The sequence below is a fragment of the Phalacrocorax carbo genome, chromosome 2 (genome assembly GCF_963921805.1).
Source record: "Phalacrocorax carbo chromosome 2, bPhaCar2.1, whole genome shotgun sequence".
In the NCBI taxonomy this organism is placed as follows: Eukaryota; Metazoa; Chordata; class Aves; order Suliformes; family Phalacrocoracidae; genus Phalacrocorax; species Phalacrocorax carbo.
In genome coordinates this window covers 48,567,029-48,585,630 of record NC_087514.1, presented here as the reverse complement: position 1 = coordinate 48,585,630, position 18,602 = coordinate 48,567,029, and the positions used below count along the sequence as shown (strand labels likewise).

At 43.1% G+C, this 18,602-nt stretch overlaps 1 protein-coding gene across 2 annotated transcripts in view; it reads right to left on the bottom strand.

Annotated features, from left to right (window-relative positions):
- Positions 1–18,199, bottom strand: part of B4GALT6 (beta-1,4-galactosyltransferase 6) — a 35,213-nt gene extending 17,014 nt beyond the window's left edge. The window contains exons 1-3 of one of the 2 annotated variants that reach the window (XM_064442809.1): positions 17,414–17,536; positions 17,035–17,157; positions 54–170 (exon numbers count right to left, since the gene is read on the bottom strand). In XM_064442809.1, coding sequence (XP_064298879.1) covers positions 54–153 — 100 coding nt within the window. In that variant the 5' untranslated portion in view covers positions 154–170; positions 17,035–17,157; positions 17,414–17,536. Of the gene's footprint in view, positions 1–53; positions 171–17,034; positions 17,158–17,413 lie in introns of both variants that reach the window. The other variant, XM_064442808.1, reaches the window with a different exon arrangement.
- Between the last annotated feature and the right edge of the window lie 403 nt (positions 18,200–18,602).

The following is an 18,602-nucleotide window of genomic DNA, read 5'->3' as shown; positions in this document are numbered from 1 at the left end:
TTTCTTTTCATAAAGGTCTTTTAAAAATAAAATTAAATAAGAAATATTCTTACCTGTGCCATTCAGTGTAGTATTTTTGTTAGTGTACAATCTGATCATGTGTCCTATTGTTTTTACATTTTCTCTCAACATTATACCACGAGCTTGAACCATAAAGAGATATGTGTTTGCTGATAAAACAAAAAGCAATTTTGAATTTGAATTAAAATAAGTTATTTCTAAATTACTCTAATATCCATTTATAATGTATTCAGTATTTGTTACTGTGTCTGAATCCATGGCTAGTGAACATTAATCCTTTGCGATGAAGAGCCACAAAGCATGAAACCTAACAGCAACAAAACAAAAGAATAGGATGGATTCATAACCACAGGTCTATATAAAAACCGCAAATTAAAAAAATGTCAATATACAGTTTATATGACACTTTCATTTCTCTTTAACTTACAAAAGCAACTGACAGTGCCAAGAAACAATTGAATTTACCAATAAAAAGGTTTTAATATGTAGATACATCTCTCATATATGCATTTACATATATATCATAGAAATACAGGACAAAAAAGGTCTAGAAAATCTTTTAGTCCCATAGAATAGTCCCCCATTTTACTCACTAGTTAACATGACTTTCAGTCAAAATGTACTGTTATTAATTCATTTCCAGCTGCTGTTTTGTTAAACAACTGCTATAACCCACGGCCAATCTCAAAGTATTAATGTTTGGTAATTATACGTGAAATATTTATTATAGGCATCAAGGGTGAGTAAATCAACATTTTGAGTAATTAAGCAACTCGCTAATAACAGCAGTATGAAATATTCCTCTGTCTTAGTCTTGCACTCAAAGCCCCAAATCTGATCTCAAGACAATTCTTTGTCCTAAACAGAAGAGAGTAAGTTGGAAAAGAAGCTGCATTTATGCCTTAGCAAGAAAATGTCTGTAGAGGACTCACAGAGCTCAAAAAGTAAAGTAAAAGGAAGGACAAATTCCCTCTGCAGAACAGTTTTTACTCTCGGTAGCAAAGGGGATCAAAGGGATCATCTGTCACTTCACCTACATTAAGCACCTATTCGTCTGGAAGATATTTGGCTCGCTGTAACTAGTAACCCCCCTAACCAAAGAATGCCCTGAGACTTCAGAGGGAAGAACTAAACATACCAGAAAAACAACAGACCTATGCTTAGACCTCTTTCTGATAGCCCATAAATCATTTCATCAGCTGCTTCTTGATCCTTTTTCATCAACACTACAAGCCCCTATTTTCAAAATTCCTAAGAATGATACCACCTTTCTTAATGAAAAAGATCATTGCTTTTTCTTCGACTTACATGTTCAAGAGCCTTAGGAATTTCCTTCTGGCTGCTATCAAATCACATTGATTGCAAACACTTCAGCTGTTAGACAGACAGGTGTCACTTACTATACACACAGTGACACTGCAGCCAGCGAGCATAGTCTCCAGCACTGAATCCTGGTATGGCTGAGATGAAAGATTTGCCCCAGAAGTCACAAGGAATATTAGAAAAATCTACTAAAACATGTTACTGTTGCAGTCTTAGGAACCTGAACCAGTACAGAACTGAGACTAAGGCCTTCAAACAAGTCCACAGAAAGTCAAGAGGGCCATCTAAACGTTCTCAATTCCTATGGGAAACTTCACTGTAGCCGAGATAATGCAGACATAAACCTTGATCAAACAGATTTTCCTGGCAAAGCATTTGCATTTCCCCTTTGTTGAAGGACAACTTTCTTCTTCTGACAAAAAGGAGAAAAATTAGAACACACACCCCAGACCTTTGTGAGAGACAAAGCTAGAAAAGATATTTCTCTCAAAAGCAGTCATCATGAAAAGACAAAACTAAAAAAAAAAAAAAAAGAAAACAAACCACCATCCTGTCATAGTCTGCTGCCACCTTGACCTAAGTATTCAAGAGCTGCTCTTGCTAACAGGAAGATCTAGCCTTGCCATGTTTTCATCAAGCTATTCTTGTAGTCTACCCCAGTCCAACATGTCCTCTTTGTGGCTGATCTGATTGTCAACTCACCACCCAGCTCTACCGAAATACATAAACACAATGAAACATCTTCCTTTCTTTGCACACTGTCCCAGCACCAGGGTCTTCAGCACAATCATAGTTACAGGGAGTACAGACCTGACCAGTATACTCCACTGCCATTCAACAGATGCTTAGGTAGTAGCAACTGCTTGAGTAGCCAATAAATTACTTCAGAAGCTAAAAGCATCAGGCAAAAAACAAAGATATTAATTTAGTACTAAAAATAAATTTCATCTACTGGCACAGGCTTGTTGGCAAAGACCTGTGAAAAAGACAACAGTCCACATGACACATCAACCAGCAGTGACAGCAACAAAGTATTCAAGACAATCCACAATGGCCAGAAGCATAACAGAGAAATATATCTTTTCTGCTAGTGTGGTGAGGGAACACGACTGACAGCATAACACTGAGGGCTGGAGTTTCATGACTTCATAGCAATCCTCTTTTCAGCTACCACTGGTACTTTAATACTGGTCATCTTCCTGAGCTTGGCATGGGTTTCCACAAATCTTACCTATGCTGTCATAAATAGGATCCTTGACATACTTGGGTGCCCCTCGAGTGCCTGTGTGCTAATCCACGCAATATGGAGAATAAACATGATGACATAGAATCATAGAATCATTAAGGTTGGAAAAGACCTCTAGGGCTCATGTTCAGCCAGCTGTTGACCAGCACCCCCAGACCCTTCTCTGCTGGGCCGCTTTCCAGCCACTCTTCTCCAAGCCTGTAGCATTGCACGGGGTTATGACCCAAATGCAGGACCCAGCACTTGGCCTTGTTCAACCTCATACAATTGGCCTTGGCCCATCGATCCAGCCTGTCCAGATCCCTCTGCAGACCCTCAAGCAGATCAACACTCCTGCCCAACTTGGTGTCATCTGCAAACTTACTGAGGGTGCACTCGATCCCCTCATCCAGATCATTGATAAAGATATTAAACAAGACTGACCCCAAAACTGAGCCCTGGGGAACTCTGCTTGTGACCAGTCACCAGCTGGATTTAGCTCTGTTCACCACAACTCTCTGGGCTCGGCCATCCAGCCATTTTTCACCCAGTGAGGAGTACACCCATCCAAGCCATGAGCCACCAGCTTCTCTAGGAGGATGCTGTGGGACTTAAGAGATCTGTGTGCAGTTCCAGGGCTATGATCTTTTTGGGATCATAGAGACGTGATGGGATGGCTTCCATGACTGGAATGTTGGAATGGAGGGATACAGGCTGGTTTGGGAGGACAGGAAGGAAAGACGAGGAAGGAGATTCACCCTCTATGGTGAGACAGTCAGAACAGCTGAGTTTATGGATCTCTGCCTGGGGATGCAAGAGGAGCCAACTGGTATTTTTAGGGTTAGGATTAAAGATGACTTTATAGAGGGTGTCTGCTATAGGCCACCTGATCAGGAAGAGGATCATGCCCTCTACACACATACATGAAAACAGCTTCACATTCACAGGCCCTGGTCCTCATGGGAGACTTCAACCATGTCAATTACCTCATCCAAGCTCAAGAGAGCTCCATCCCAATGAAGAAGTCAGACAAAAACGCCAGGAGGCCTGCATGGATGAACAAGGAGCCCACCAGACAAACTCAAACCAAAAAGGAAGCATACTGAAGGCAGAAGCAAGGACAGGTAGCCTGGGAGAAATACAGAAACATTGCCTGAGCATCCAGGGAAAGAGTCAGGAAAGCTAAAGCCCAAATGGAAATTAATCCAGCCAAGGATGTCAAAGACAACAAGAATGGTTTCTATAAATACATAGATGTGAAAAGAAAGACTAGGGTAAATGTGGGCCCATTGCACAAGACGCAGACCTGGAAACACAGGACATGGAAAAGCCTGCAGTACTGAATGTACCTTTGCCTCAATCTTTACTAGCAAAACCAGCCTTCAGGAATCCCAGGTCCAAGACCAGGAGAAAATGCTGGAACAAGGAAGGTGTACCCTTAGTGGAAAAGGATGAGGTCAGGGAATACTTAAGCAAATTGGGCATATATAAGTCTGTGAGCCTTGTTCTGATTTCAGCAAGGATAGAGTTAATTTTCTTCCTACTAGCTGGTATAGTGCTGTGTTTTGGATTTAATATGAGAATAATGTTGATATCACACTGAAGTTTTAGTTGTTGCTAAGTAGTGCTTACACTAGTCAAGGACTTCTCAGCTTCTCATGCTCCACCAGCCAACTGAGAAGGCTGGAGATGCACAAGAAGTTGGGAGGGGGGAAAAGCAAGGACAGATGACCCAAACTCACCAAAGGGGTATTGCATACCATATGACATCATGCCCAGTACATAAACTAGGGGAAAGCCAGCCGGGTCAGGGGCACTGCTCAGGGACAGGCTGGGCACTGGCCTCTTGGTGGTGAGTGATTTTTTAAATTTGCATCACTTGTCTGTCTTGGCTTTTATTTCTCTTTTTATTATTTTCCTTTTCATTACAGTTTATTACTATTATATTTTATCTCAATTATTAAACTGTTCTTATCTCAACCCTTAAGTGTTCTCACTTTTACTCTTCCAAATCTCTCCCCCATCCCACTGCGGGGTGGGGGAACAAGTAAGTGGCTGTCTGGTGCTTAGTTGCCAACTGGGGTCAAAGCACGACAGCCCTGATGGGATGCACCCACAAGTGCTGACAGAGTTGGCAGATGTCATTGCAAGGGCACCCTTGATAATCTTGATCAATTATGGTGACTTGGAGAAATGCCCAAGGACTGGAGAAAAGCAAATGTCACTCCTATCTTCAAGAGTGTAGAAGTCACTTTCTAGCTCAAACAGAATCCAATACATAGCATTAGCAGCAAGGCTTGCTAAAGCCTTAGGCAGCCAGCTGTGAACTTTTGCCTAGATATGCTGACCATCTATTGAATGTTTACATCGCTACATGAAGGAAGGCCCCAACACTGGTGCAAACCAGACAGATTAGAGAGCCACAACCATCAGCAGAAACTGCATCCATGAAGATAACAAAAGGAATGGCCCATCTGGAAAGAGAGAAAGGACCCAACGAGGAACAAGACAACTCCAGACCCAAATATTGATATTGGACCAAATCAATGCGTGTGGGGAGGAGAACTTAGATTTTAAGGGCATAATTGCCCAGGGATTTCTTTGTTTGGGATCCCTCTGCAGAGGCAGCCAGCTCAAGCTGTTTGTTTGGGGTTTTGTCTGGTTTTGTTTTGGGTTTTTTTTTATTTGTTTGTTTGTTTTTCAACCGCTGTACCACTCAATAAATTAATCTGGTCTACATCATATTGGAGACTCTGCTTCAGGGAAACCTAGGGTTCTGCCTGAGGGGAGAGAAAGCACCCAAGAGTGAGTGTGTGTGAACGAGGAGTCAAAAAGGGGCACCTGTCAGCTCAGTGGAGCTGCCCGCTATGAAGAGACTCTGGTCCTAGCAGTTTAAGTCTCAGGTGGTGTGTGTGAATGCTCAGGCAGCAGCTTCTGTTTAACAAAGAAGGGCAAGAATGAGGACCCAAGGAACTACATGCTGGTCAGCCTCACCCCAGTTCCTGGGAAGGTGATGGAGCATCTAATCCTGGAAACTATTCTTCAGGTACATGAACAAGAAGAAAATCATGAGGAGTGGCCAAGCATGGCCTCACCCAGGGGAAGTCATGCTTGACCAACATGATAAACTTCTATGACAAAATGACCAGCCTAGTAGGTAAGAGAGCAGCAGACATTGTCTACCCAGACTTCAGTAAGCCCCTTCACACTGTATCCTGTAAGATCGTCACGGACAAGCTGCTGGTGTACAGGCTGGATGAGCAAACAGTTTGATCAAAAACTGACTGACTGACCAGGCCCAGAGGGTTAGGATCAGTGCACTAAGTCTAGTTGGAGGCCAGTGACTAACAGTATACCCTAGGGGTCAATACTGGGTCCAGTCCTGTTTAACACTTCATTAATGATCTGGATGATGGTGCAGAGTGTACCCTCAGAAAGCCTGTTTATGACACAAAACTGGGATAACTAGCTGATATGCCAGCAGGCGCTGCTGCCGTCCACAGGGACCTCAACAAGCTGGAGAAATGGGCTGACAGGAACTTCATGAAGCTCAGCAAGGAGGAGTGCAAAGTTCTGTACTTGGGGAGGAATGACACCAGGCACCAGTGTATGCTGGGCACCACCCAGCTGGAAAGCAGCTTGGCAGAAAAGGCCTTGGAGGTCCTGGTGGACACCAAGTTGAACATAAGCCAGCAATGTGCCCCTGGTGCAAAGAAGGCCAATGGCATCCTGGGCTGCATTAGGAGCAATGTTGTCAGCAGGTCAAGATGATCTTTTCCCTCTACTCAGCACTGTAAGGTCACACCTGGCATGCTGTGTCTGTCCAGTTCTGGGCTCCACAGTAAAAAGGGAAACATGAACATAATGGATAGGGTCCAACAAAGGGCCATGAAGGAGACAAAGGGACTGGAGCATCTCTCCTATGAGGAAAGGCTGAGAGAGCTAGGACTGTTCAGCCTGGAAATGAAAAGGCTCAGGGGGATCATACTAATGTATTTAAAGGGTGGGTGTATATGTATATAATGTACATGAAGGGAGGGTGACAGGAGGACAGAGCCAGGCTCTTTTCAGTGGTGCCCAACGACAGGACAAGGGGCAATGGGCACAAACTGAAACAAAGGAGGTTCCACCTGAACATCAGGAAACACTTCTTTACTATGTGGGTGACTGAGCACTGCCACAGGTTGCTCATGGAAACCATCTTCAGAGATACTCAGAAGTCATCTGGACACAGTACTGAGCAACTGGCTCCAGGCAGCCCTGCTTGAGCAGTGTGTTGGACCAGAAGACCTCCAGAGGTCCCGTCCAATCTCAACTATTCTGTGATTTTCTTCCATTACTGTCTGTCTGCATTTGTACCAACCATCACTCCTGCCACAGTGCAAGGCAGTACACAAACCAGAAAGGCAAAATTTCCCATTTAACCAAAGAAAACCTCTAAAAATGTAACCACCCAAAACTAGATTTATTCATATTCTCCTTACTTCACTGTACATGGTCCAAAATAAGAAAGAAACAGCAATTCTGATTCAATGAACATATAGACTCCAGACTGTCACACAGTGTACAAGGTAAGCAAGTGGGAAGTGCAGTGCAAGATAGAAAACAACACTCCCATATAGGACTCCTTGGAATAAATACCATACTAAATGTTCTGCCTAAAGCAACTGCAGTGTGAACATAAGCTCGTACGTAATTCAGATTAAATTTTCACTACCAATTGATCCAGATCTGTATCAGCAATCATGGACACAGAGCTCCAAGTCAGTCATCAAAGTCCTGGTTTCAGGGCATTATTTAAAACTCATTCTGATGAAGCACATTACAGCATCAAAGGGATCATCCTGTATTTCAGAGATGTTAAAAATACCAGATGGATCATTTTTTGTCTCCAGTTTTATAGCTCACTAGCTATTAATAGTTTTATGTGTTAGACTGAAAACAGATCACTGAGGGGGAGTGCATTAATTCTTAAAATATAAAAATATCTGTAAAAATGGCTCAATGTTTTACCTCAGGTAGCTTTGTTATTTAAAATATTTACCTGAGGACTATTTACACTTTTACACTTATTTTAAAGGAAAAAAGTCCCATTCACAGATCACTCTCCATTAAGGAATTAAGCTCTTTCTAAGCAGCACATCAAAAATTAAAGCATTTCTCACAACACTGCATTAGTTTATCATCCCTTAGCTTCACAGAAAAAGCACAAAACAGTTTTATATAGAAACTTAGCAATTTATCATGCTGTACACATACACTAAACCAAAGCCAAAACAACATGCCATGCACTTAGAAGAAAACAATGTAGTAAAGTATACAACAGAACAACTGAATTTAAAACTGGATCAGTGACTAACATTCTGGAGAACAGTAGGAAGTTAGAACTGTGATTATTTCAACAAGACAGAAAAGTGTTAATGAGATCACAAATTACAAGTTCTTAAATGCCAAAGAAGAAGCGATGAACAGACCTAGAGATCACAAATTTTAAAATGCAGCTTTTGTCATACAAAAAAGCCCACAAAAACACACAAGAAAAAGCCTTACACCAAGAACACTTTCAAAGCAACAAGCAAAAACAGTTAACACCCCCATACTTAAAAATTGAGATGATGACCATCAGAGCAGCTATAACAACATTATAAACTGATCTTCCAGAAAAAAAAAAAATACTGAAAAGCTCAGAGATACTTCATGAAGAATCCTGGAACACTGCAAAATTCAAATCCAATAAACAGCTTTACAGAAAATAGGTCTTGCCAAATGACCATTGCCCCTAGAATTACTCAACTGCTAGTCAACACCTGTTTTCACAGGACTTCTGAAAAGCACATTCAACACATTGCATAAAAATTGACATGGATTTGAATAGGTTAACAGAAAGTTCTCCACTAGTAATCGTAAATGGGGAATCATCTCATGGGGACATTTCTAGAACAAGTCCCACATGGATCTCTTCTCATCTCAAGGTTGCATGATACTATTCTCAGCAATATAAGAGTTATAAATACACTGCTGGCAGAGTTCATACATGACAAATTAATACAAAAGTGTTAAAAATTAAATTTTACAAACTAATCTAAATAGGCAGTAAGGAGCGGTCAGCTGAAGACTGTTGCTAAAACATCACAGTCATGATTTTAAAAGCTAGGAATATTTTCCACAACTACAGGATAAGGACTTTAGTCTGTAAAACAGATTCATTAAACAGTTTTGCAGTGAAGGACGATACCCAAAGTAACGTAAGACTACTATAAACTGGTTCCTAGTCAGAAACTGAAATCTACAGAGAACACAGGTAAATCCTATAGTAAGTGTTCAACTTCCGTAGGATTTTATTGTTACACATCTGTTGTTAAACAGAAGTTGTTTCTAAAACATATTCAACAACCATTATAAAAAAGGTATGCCTTTAAAATTTTTTTTAACTTGATTTATTGTTGAATATTTAATACCAGTTTTGCACTATTTGTAATTTAACAATAAATCCAAACTTATTTCATGGGTACAGTGAGACTGCATTTGAGTCTGCATACATACACCTCCTTATATGGAAAACACATTAGAAAGATAATAATCTCAAATCTACTGAAAATGCCAACAACTACAGATATTTCTGGAGGTTAATAGGGATCATTCATATGGTGCAGACAGATGAATCTGTATCAGCTACAACAGAGAGTCTTCAAATTGTTTTTAGTGGTGGTGTTTTTCAATACTCCAGGTAACGTACATTCAACTGCCACAAAGGATATGCCAAATGGATGAGTCCTCTGACTGCAAGTCTGAGGGTTTCAGTGTCAGTTTACTGTTTACTGGAGCCAGTAAAAGAGGAAATCTCAATGGTCAAGCCTCCATTTATTGGTGGAAAAAAAAATAATTTCTCTAGCCTGATACATGACACAATGTTCAATACAACTTCTGACACATCTGATAATTCTATCCTTCAATCTAAGGATATCTACTGATTAACTAGGAAGTTAGAAATAATTCAAAAGCTAATTCTGAAACAGTATCCTACCCAAATTTAAAAATTGGCATTGCTGGAAGCACTAAAAATGCAGCTTATATATTTACTCGGTTTGGTTTCTTTCCCCTCTACTCAGGGCAGATTCAATCAGGAAAGTAAATATTTTTACTTACATATTTATACTATTTTAGTAAAATTTCAACTTTAAAATTCTAACTTTAAAATACTGAAATTTCATTACAACGTTTGTTCAGTGAAGACTGTTGCAGACAGGATGACTTTGGACACCAACAATTAAATGGTTATCTAGTGACATTTTAAGCCTAAGCCTTGCCAATTCTTCCAGAATTTTGTTTTAATGAGTTCAGTTATTGAGAAAAATAGAAAACTGTAGTACCTGTAAATTAAATATCCCAAGTGTCAAATTAAATAAAAAAATAATACACACAACAACATGAAGGTAAAGGACAACTGCAAACTTAAGACAGTGAACTGACCATTGGGGATACAAAAGATGCCTTTTTGCAGGGTATCTGAAAGCCCTGAAACCAATCTCTCCACTGTATTCACACAAACTAGCACCAGATCCCACACGATGCACAACCACTGCATCTGCTCCCCATAACACCATTGCATTATCTGATTACAAAATATTACTCAAAACAGACTAAGAGCTGTAGAAAAACAAACAGAAATAGTCACTTGTAGGGACAGTCTTAGTAATGAAAAGCCAGTAGATAAGTTATTTTTCACCACAGACAGATGTGGAAACAGTTAAAGAGTGGACCATGTCAGTGAAGCACCATAGTTCAAATAAAAGTTTCCAAGGCATGCAAGTTTCTTCTCCTCAGTGGATAAGAACACCACATTCAAATAACTGGCTGACTTAAGTAAAAATACGTTTCACAAAAGGTCTCATAATTACTTCGCCCTTGTGAATTCCGCTGCACACGGTAAGGGCCTGTATTTTTTTTTCCCTTTTCTAAGAGCAAGACCACAAAATGAGTACTCTGTGAAACCTTATGCAGGCAAGTTCCTTGACTAATAACTAAGTATACCTAAGGGCTTTAGGAAAACTATCAGATAAAGAAGCAAACCAACTGATTCAGAAAGAAATATGCATGTTTCGTTAAAGCTTATCTGTTGGTATAAGCAAAAGACAGTCATGAATGACTGAATCGCAATAATTTATTCAGCATCAGGTGGTAGGAATGACTGTGCTGGGCCAACACCATGGAAAAATCTTTGCATCTCCCAGATTAAGGCAGAAAATTTACCCATGAAACTGCCTGAGCTCATAACGAGCTCATACCATTAGTCAAAATGCCTAAGAAATCCTGATCACTGGAAATCAGCAATCAAGCAGAAGAATGCATAAGCCTCATACTCCTCTGTTCAAGAAAAAAGGGAAGACACTAAAGTGTTTCTGTTAAAGGGTTGGTTGTAATTTGTGGAACTGAAGTGAAAAGCTGCACTCCAAACAAGAAAGACCACCGCAGCAAATGAAATTACTCCTGCCTCCACATGAAGCCTTTAACACACAAACCTTAATGAAGGAATATAGCTGAAAATAGCTCCCAAACAACAACCAGGTCTGTAGTACAGACATTTCCCTGCAGAAATTATGAAACAAAAGGACAAACAGGTTTTATTCACTGAAGAAACTTATAAGAGACCCACGGGAAAATTGCCTAGAAAGGTGTAAAAGAGAACAGCAAAAAAACATTAACATCTACCACATCCTGCAAAACCCATCTGTCTTTTATCAGATGATATTGCCACACAGCATCAACAGAGGAGAGTAACAAAGGATTTGTTTTGTTTTAAATAGTCTAGCTGTACTATTCTTATTCCAGCACAGCCCTTGAGCTGTATTAAACCTACTGCCTTGAAGACACAGGCTCTATTACAAAACCCTCAGACGAGGTATTATATCTTCCATGTATCATTGTGGCAAATACAGTCAACAGTATGCTGTCCTGTATTAGCAACAGCATAACCAGCAGATCAATAGGGGCAACTGTTCTTCTCTATTCAGCAACTTGTGAAACCGTAATTGGAGTACTGTGTCCAATTTGGGGATCCCAGTAAGAGACAGATATTAACATACCAGAACAAGCCCAGAGGAAAGCTTCCCACATGGAGCACATAACCTACAAGTAGAAACTGAAAGCAATGGGTTTGTTCAGTCTGAAGTAGAAATGGCTAAGAGGAGTGTTGCAGAAGTCACTTTCTAGCTCAAACAGAATCCAATACATAGCATTAGCAGCAAGGCTTGCTAAAGCCTTAGGCAGCCAGCTGTGAACTTTTGCCTAGATATGCTGACCATCTATTGAACGTTTACATCACTACATGAAGGAAGGCCCCAACACTGGTGCAAACCAGACAGATTAGAGAGCCACAACCATCAGCAGAAACTGCATCCATGAAGATAACAAAAGGAATGGCCCATCTGGAAAGAGAGAAAGGACCCAACGAGGAACAAGACAACTCCAGACCCAAATATTGATATTGGACCAAATCAATGCGTGTGGGGAGGAGAACTTAGATTTTAAGGGCATAATTGCCCAGGGATTTCTTTGTTTGGGATCCCTCTGCAGAGGCAGCCAGCTCAAGCTGGTCTTCACCACTGTACCACTCAATAAATTAATCTGGTCTGCAGCATATTGGAGACTCTGCTTCAGGGAAACCTAGGGTTGAGCCTGAGGGGAGAGAAAGCACCCAAGAGTGAGTGTGTATGAGCAAAGAGTTTAGAAGGGGCACCCATTGGCTCAGTGGAGCTGCCCGCTACAAAGGAACTCTGGTCCTAGCAGTTAAAAAGTCTCAGGTGGTGTGTGTGAACGCATCCTGAATGCTGTGAATGGATGCTCGGCCAGCGGCTTCTCCTTTAACCAGGAAGATGAATTTTTTTGCTGTCTTCACCTATGTAATAGAAGTATATAGAAAAGTTGAAATTAAACACTTGGAAGTACACTGAGAAAAGACACAAGGACACAAGCAATGAACACAAGTTGCAAGATGGGAAAATATGATTACATATTATGATTTTCTCAGTTGCCAAACACTGGAAAGGGTTTCCCAGAGAGACTGCAGAATCTCCATCCCTGGAGTTATTCAGAATTCATCTGGACATGGCCCTGAGCAATCCGATCTAGTAGGATCTGCTTTCAGCATAAAGTTGGATCAGATGACCTCCAGAGGTCTCTGCCAATCTATTCTATGATCACAACTGCCACAGATGTCAGGGACAAAGAATATTAGCACAGAGGCTGTGCCCCTATCTATGGGCTCAGCACCTGGAAGCACGGACAACCATTTTTCTTGGTGACAGCATTTTCAGCTCTTTCCTCCATTTCTGCACAAGTTCAAAAATGAGTGACACCACCCCTTCCTGTTAGGAAATTATTTCCTAATAACAGAATAGGAAATAGAGTAATATCAAATTGTGAGCTGAAATCAGTGGAGATGCTTTCAAGTTCCACCTAGCCTGCACAGCTGCCCTTTGGTTAGGATTACCAGAAAAGCAGCAAAGTTTTAATAAGAGAAGCAGAAGACTAGAAAAAAGAAATCAGTAGCTGGTTTTCCCTCCTCAATCTCATCCTGCCATTCCGGATTTCTAGTTACTGATGTCAAAGGCAGACTGCATCTTCCCTGGTTGCTGCACTGATCCATGACCAGTTCTGATAAGCACTACAATGGTCATCATGTCCAAACCGGCCAAGCTGGACTGCAATTGACTACAATATTGAGAGCTCTAAGGTATTCTTCTGCCTAACCTAGTAAAGGTTCTCTCTGCTGGAGTAATCAGAAAGGAATAACCCAGAGATGAGTAAGAGAGCATTTTCTGAGACCAGTTATGTTGTCCAATGTGACTTCAGTTATGATGCTGCTAGAAAATGGGAAAAGCAAAGAAAAAAATCTCTGGCAATATTCAGATTGGCTTGGCAGTGAAATAAAATCAGAAAATTATCTCTCTTGGTCACCACTGCCTTGATACTTTGTCTTATTCTTCTTGTCTTTGCATTCTTTCCATGATGTAAACTTGAACCTAAACATGTGTTCTGAACAGCTGTCAGCACCAGACATTGACTATTCAAGTCCCTTTTATCAGTACTGTTATCTGTGACACTGAGAAAGAACATATTAGTGCCAAAGATTCCTGCTCTCAGCTAGCTTCTTCAGTCTCTAACTGCAGTATACATGGATATTTGTAACTTCCAGTGAAGTTTCCGAATCACATGCTATCTTCATTGACTAAATCAAAACCAGCAACTTCAGTTTGTATCTTTTCATCTCACACACCAGAGAAGGAGCACCAGGCGAAGCACTGTCAGAAAAGTGGTCCTTCTGGAGAAGTAGCACCTGTTATCTGTTTCGACCAAATACTTGAGACTATCACATAAAAGCATCATTTAAGCATTTAAATGAGATTTTAAATTTTTAAACACTTAAAACATTTTCTACCATTTTACCTTGCCACCCTATCCCTCTAGGTTTTGCTTCAAAACATCCACTCAATTAAACAGGGAAAATGAAAACCAGAAAAATAGTTGTCTTCTCTAATCAGCAGTTAGAAATTAGCCTGCTTCCATATCTGAGCTCCAATATCAAAAGATGACCGAGGTGCTGAGGCAGGGCTGCAGACATCTCTACCCCATCTCATCTTCTGGTCTTACAGAGGAGGGAACAGAGGCACATGAACAACCTCAACATAGAGTACGAATTCTTCTCAACCATATAAACCTTGTATTTTTATATTATGTGGAATACTGTATGTCAGTCTCAAAACACAGAACAATGCCTGAAAACCTGAAATTTAAATGCTTTTCCTCTCCTTGTATTCCAAAATACATGGAATAACAGAATTTTCTATTTCCCAATGAAATAACATTCTTTAAAGCATCTACAAAAAAAAAGTGATATACAGGTAATAATTGTGCAAATAAGAACACTTAAATTTTAGATAATATTAAATATTACACAGAAGTAATTAAAGACCTTAAAACAAGTAATATTTATCCCTCTGAACAAACTGCCAGTATTCCAAATTTACCCAAACTGCATTTGCCCCAAAATCTGCAATTTTGCTAAAAAAAAAAAAAAAAAAAAAGAACAGTAACTCTACTTTCTAATTAGCATGAAGGACAGAAAAAATGTGATCATGACCTCTTTGAGAATTCTCCCAGTGCTAAGGGCTTACTTGTGCAGACATTGCATCCCTTTGATAAGCCATGAACTGCTTGCTAGGAAGGAATTACACTCTATTAGCCCGTAAGAATTCAAACTTCCACTCAGCTTTGACATCTCAGGAAGCCATTCTGCTACATCTTCCACCTCCCACCTTACAGTACACTGCTGCCCCATAAAACATTTGGGAGTCCAACTTCTCCTGCTCTTTTCAGTTCCTCCAACCATCAGGAAGAGAAACCAGCCATGCAGCAACTCCAGTTTCCTACAACACAATCAGAACTTTCCTCCTCTCTGCCACTGTGTCTTGTAGCTTGAGAAAGTGTTCTGATGAACCAAGTATCTTCACTAAAAAATGTCTCAGATAGGTGGCTGAAACTCCATAACTAATCTTAAGCCCTCCTCTCCACACACAATCAGCTTCGATTTAAATGCACCTATTCCACCACACAGCAATGGAAAGAAGCAAATACATATTGCCATGTGCAGATGGCATGAGCATACAGCAATGGATTATTAGATGAATCATCTGCCTATAAACTTGGGGGTGAGGTGTTATTGGGTTTTTTGCAAATCTTCCATTCTTACAACTGACGTTTGGCCCAAGAATATTGCCAGGATGCCTACTGGGTTTAAGATAACATTTGACTGTCTCTCCCTCCATCCTACACAGTCACATTTCCAGGAGCAAATTCCTGGGAAATCAGTATCACATCTGCAAACTGACAGGCTTAGATTAACGGTGTAAAATTTTCCTATTGCCCTTTCTTTTACCATTTTCTATATTCCCTCCCCCACTAAGGCCAGCACAGCATGGTAGCATCTCAAAGTGGATCCAAGAAGTGCCACAGACAAAGAATAACCCCAATATTATAGGGTTTTGATTTGTTTAAACTGGATGAGTTCACAACACAACTGCATACAAAGTCAGGGCAGCACCCCATTGAAGAGTAGCAGGAAAGAGCTGTAATCTCACAAACCTGTGTAACTACTGAAGATTTCTGTATTGTTAAACCACAGCTTGAAAGGGCTAGCCACAGTATGTATGTCCGAGATAACAGAAGAGACCAGATTGTTTGGGTTTTTTTCCTTAAGGTTGATATGACCTAAATAACCTACCCCGAGAATTCTCTTGGTGCACACTGTCAATTTTATTTCACTCCTGATACAAAGGAAACCTAACAGAATTCTAAGCCCCAGCTGCTAAGCAGCAAGATGAAGTCAGGAAAGAAAAGTGTCATCACAAGGGACTCTGAGTCTGAACAAGGTACTGCATAAGCCTTGTTTATTAAGAAAAGAACATACTACTTAGAGGATACCCACTGAAGAAGCAGCATTTAAATAATGAAGTAAAACTCCAGCTGCATACATAATGTAAGATGTTAATAGTTTCACTTACTTATGAAGATCCAGAAACTGCACTTTGCTTTCTAAATCATATACCAACTGCTGTGCTTAAAGTCTACTCTGATATTGCACTAGTGTCTCATAGAAATGAGATGTCTAAACGGACCCTAGCGGCATCATTCTCTCACTTATGAGACTAAGTTACATCCCTCTCAGCGGGGAAACACTGACTGACAAGAAAACTCATGAACTCCGACCCATTATATATTCCCTAATTCTTTTTTTCATATTTATTTGAACTGTAATAATAATTGACAGACATGTCAATATTGTATGAAGTGCTACAAGTATGGGAGAAGCATTTGTACCTTGAAAGGGTCTGCAAACTAAATAGAAGATTGCGAACAAGAGGAGGCCAAACAGCAGATTCATCAGCCAAATCAACGTGGACATTTTACAGTAATGACTGCAGAGAAAAGTTTTAAGCACTGCGAACAAAGAGCAAGATGGTCTTACAGGCATTTAAGTAGCACCTGATAAGCAAGGAGAAGCGCAGGAGAAAAGAAGGAAAACGTTGACCAGCCAGTTGACACCCAACGCAGTGAAACACCAGAGAGCACCATACAGGATGCTGCTTGCCTTAGCTCAGGGGTAAGGCGAACCAGTTCTGAAAGGATCATCCAGTGAGGAAAAACCTGACAGTCTCTCAGAAACAGCAGAAGAGCAAAGTACAGAAAACAGCATGGTTTTTTGGCTGACCCAGACCTGCACAGTTATTTATGTCGCTTTTCTTAAAGCAACCGTTTGCCTCCCCTCTCAAGTGGTTCTTTCAGAAGTGGAAGTTAACAAACGGTAAAACCTGCGAAGAGAGATCCCACTGACGGAAGCAAATGAGAAATATTCAAACCCGTCCTTAATTTCTGTTCACACGTGCTTTATTATTAATGCAGTTACTAACGATTTCAAAGGTGAATGCGTTCAAGTGACTCCAGCAGGCAGTTTTGCAGTTCTTTCCTGGTTTCTGCCATGTAATTTATAACACGAGGAAACGGGAGCTGCTTTTTTACCTCTCTTTTCCGGCCTGGGAAGCAAGAACAGCATTCACCTACCTCGCGATGGCAGATGAATCTTCTAGAGCGTTTGAAATCAACAGAACAAAGATGCGAGATTAACAGACGTTACCGCGGCCGCCAGGGCCCTCGCCAGCCGCTCCGACCCCACCTCGGCACGGGGGGTCTCGCCTTTCGCCCCCCACCCCGTGCCCTCCCGCCTTGGGCCGCGGTACATCCCCCCACACCCATGTCCCCCCCACCCCGAAGGGGCGGCTCTCGACTCACCGATCCCGGGGGCCACATAGATGAAGTAGAGGCAAGAGGACGAGAAGGAGAAAAAGAAGATGAAGGCCAGCATGGAGCGGTTGGAGACCCGCAGCACCTTCCGCAGCAGTGGCATCCTTCCCTCCGCGCCGGCGGCCGGCCGCCCCGCTCAGTCCCGGCGAGCCGCGGCGGCGCTTCCCGGAGGGAGGCGGCCCGCTCCTCCCATGGACCGGGCAGCCACAAGGCGACAAGGGGGCTGCGCTCGCCCCCTCCCTCCCGCAACCTCTCCGGGAGCGGGTGGGCCGGCGGGGGCAGCGCCGCCGATCTAGGAGGAGGAGAGCGGGCGGCGGCGCTTTGTGGCCGGCCCGGCTGCACCCCCGGCGGGCGGAGGGGCTCTGCCTTCCTTCGCGCTGCGCCTCCGGGCGAGCTGAACCGGCCGCCGCGGCTCGCAGGTGGCGACCGGAGCGGGGAGTGGCCCCTAGCGCCGCCGCGGGGCTCGGCGATCGCTCCCGCCGCTACTCATACCGCCGGGCGCCGCGGCCGCCCGCTCGCCCGCCTGCTGCCCCCTCACAAGCGGCAGCGGCGGCGGTGGTAGCGGCAGCAGCATCCCCGCTGACCGGCGGGCAGTCAGTCACCTCCGCGCCCGGCACGGCCCCGCCGCGCCGCTCCGCTCCCACCTCCGCCCGCACCGGCGGAGAGCGCCCTGCAGCCGCCCCGCCCTGCCCCGCCCCACCGAGACCCGGCTACTGCAGCGGTTGGAGCGTGCGCGAGACCCCGCGCGCCGGTGGCGGAATGCAGAACTGCGGCGAGCGGGCACGCGCCCGCTCGCCTCCCCCCCTCCCCGCCCTCGGGCAGAAAGGACCGGCGGGAGGAGCGGCGGCGCACGCCCCGCCCCGCCCCGCGCTCCGGACCAATTGGAAGCCAGGGAGAAAGCGAGCCCGCTCTCCCGATTGGCCGGTGCGTGGAAGAGTGTTTGTATCGCCGTGGCGGCCGTCACGTGAGGGGGGCGGTAAGAGCCGTTGGGAAGGGGGGTGCTCCGCAGGCGCTCCTGTTACATCCTGGCTGTCACGAGCGGGCGACCTCTTCCGTACCCCGGCACCTCGACCTTCTGTGGCGGGACACGGCGGGGAAGGGCCGAGTGCCGCGGGCGGGCCCCTCTCGGGAACTCGGCCTGCTGCGCCCGCGTTCCAGCGGTGGTGCTGCCCTCTCT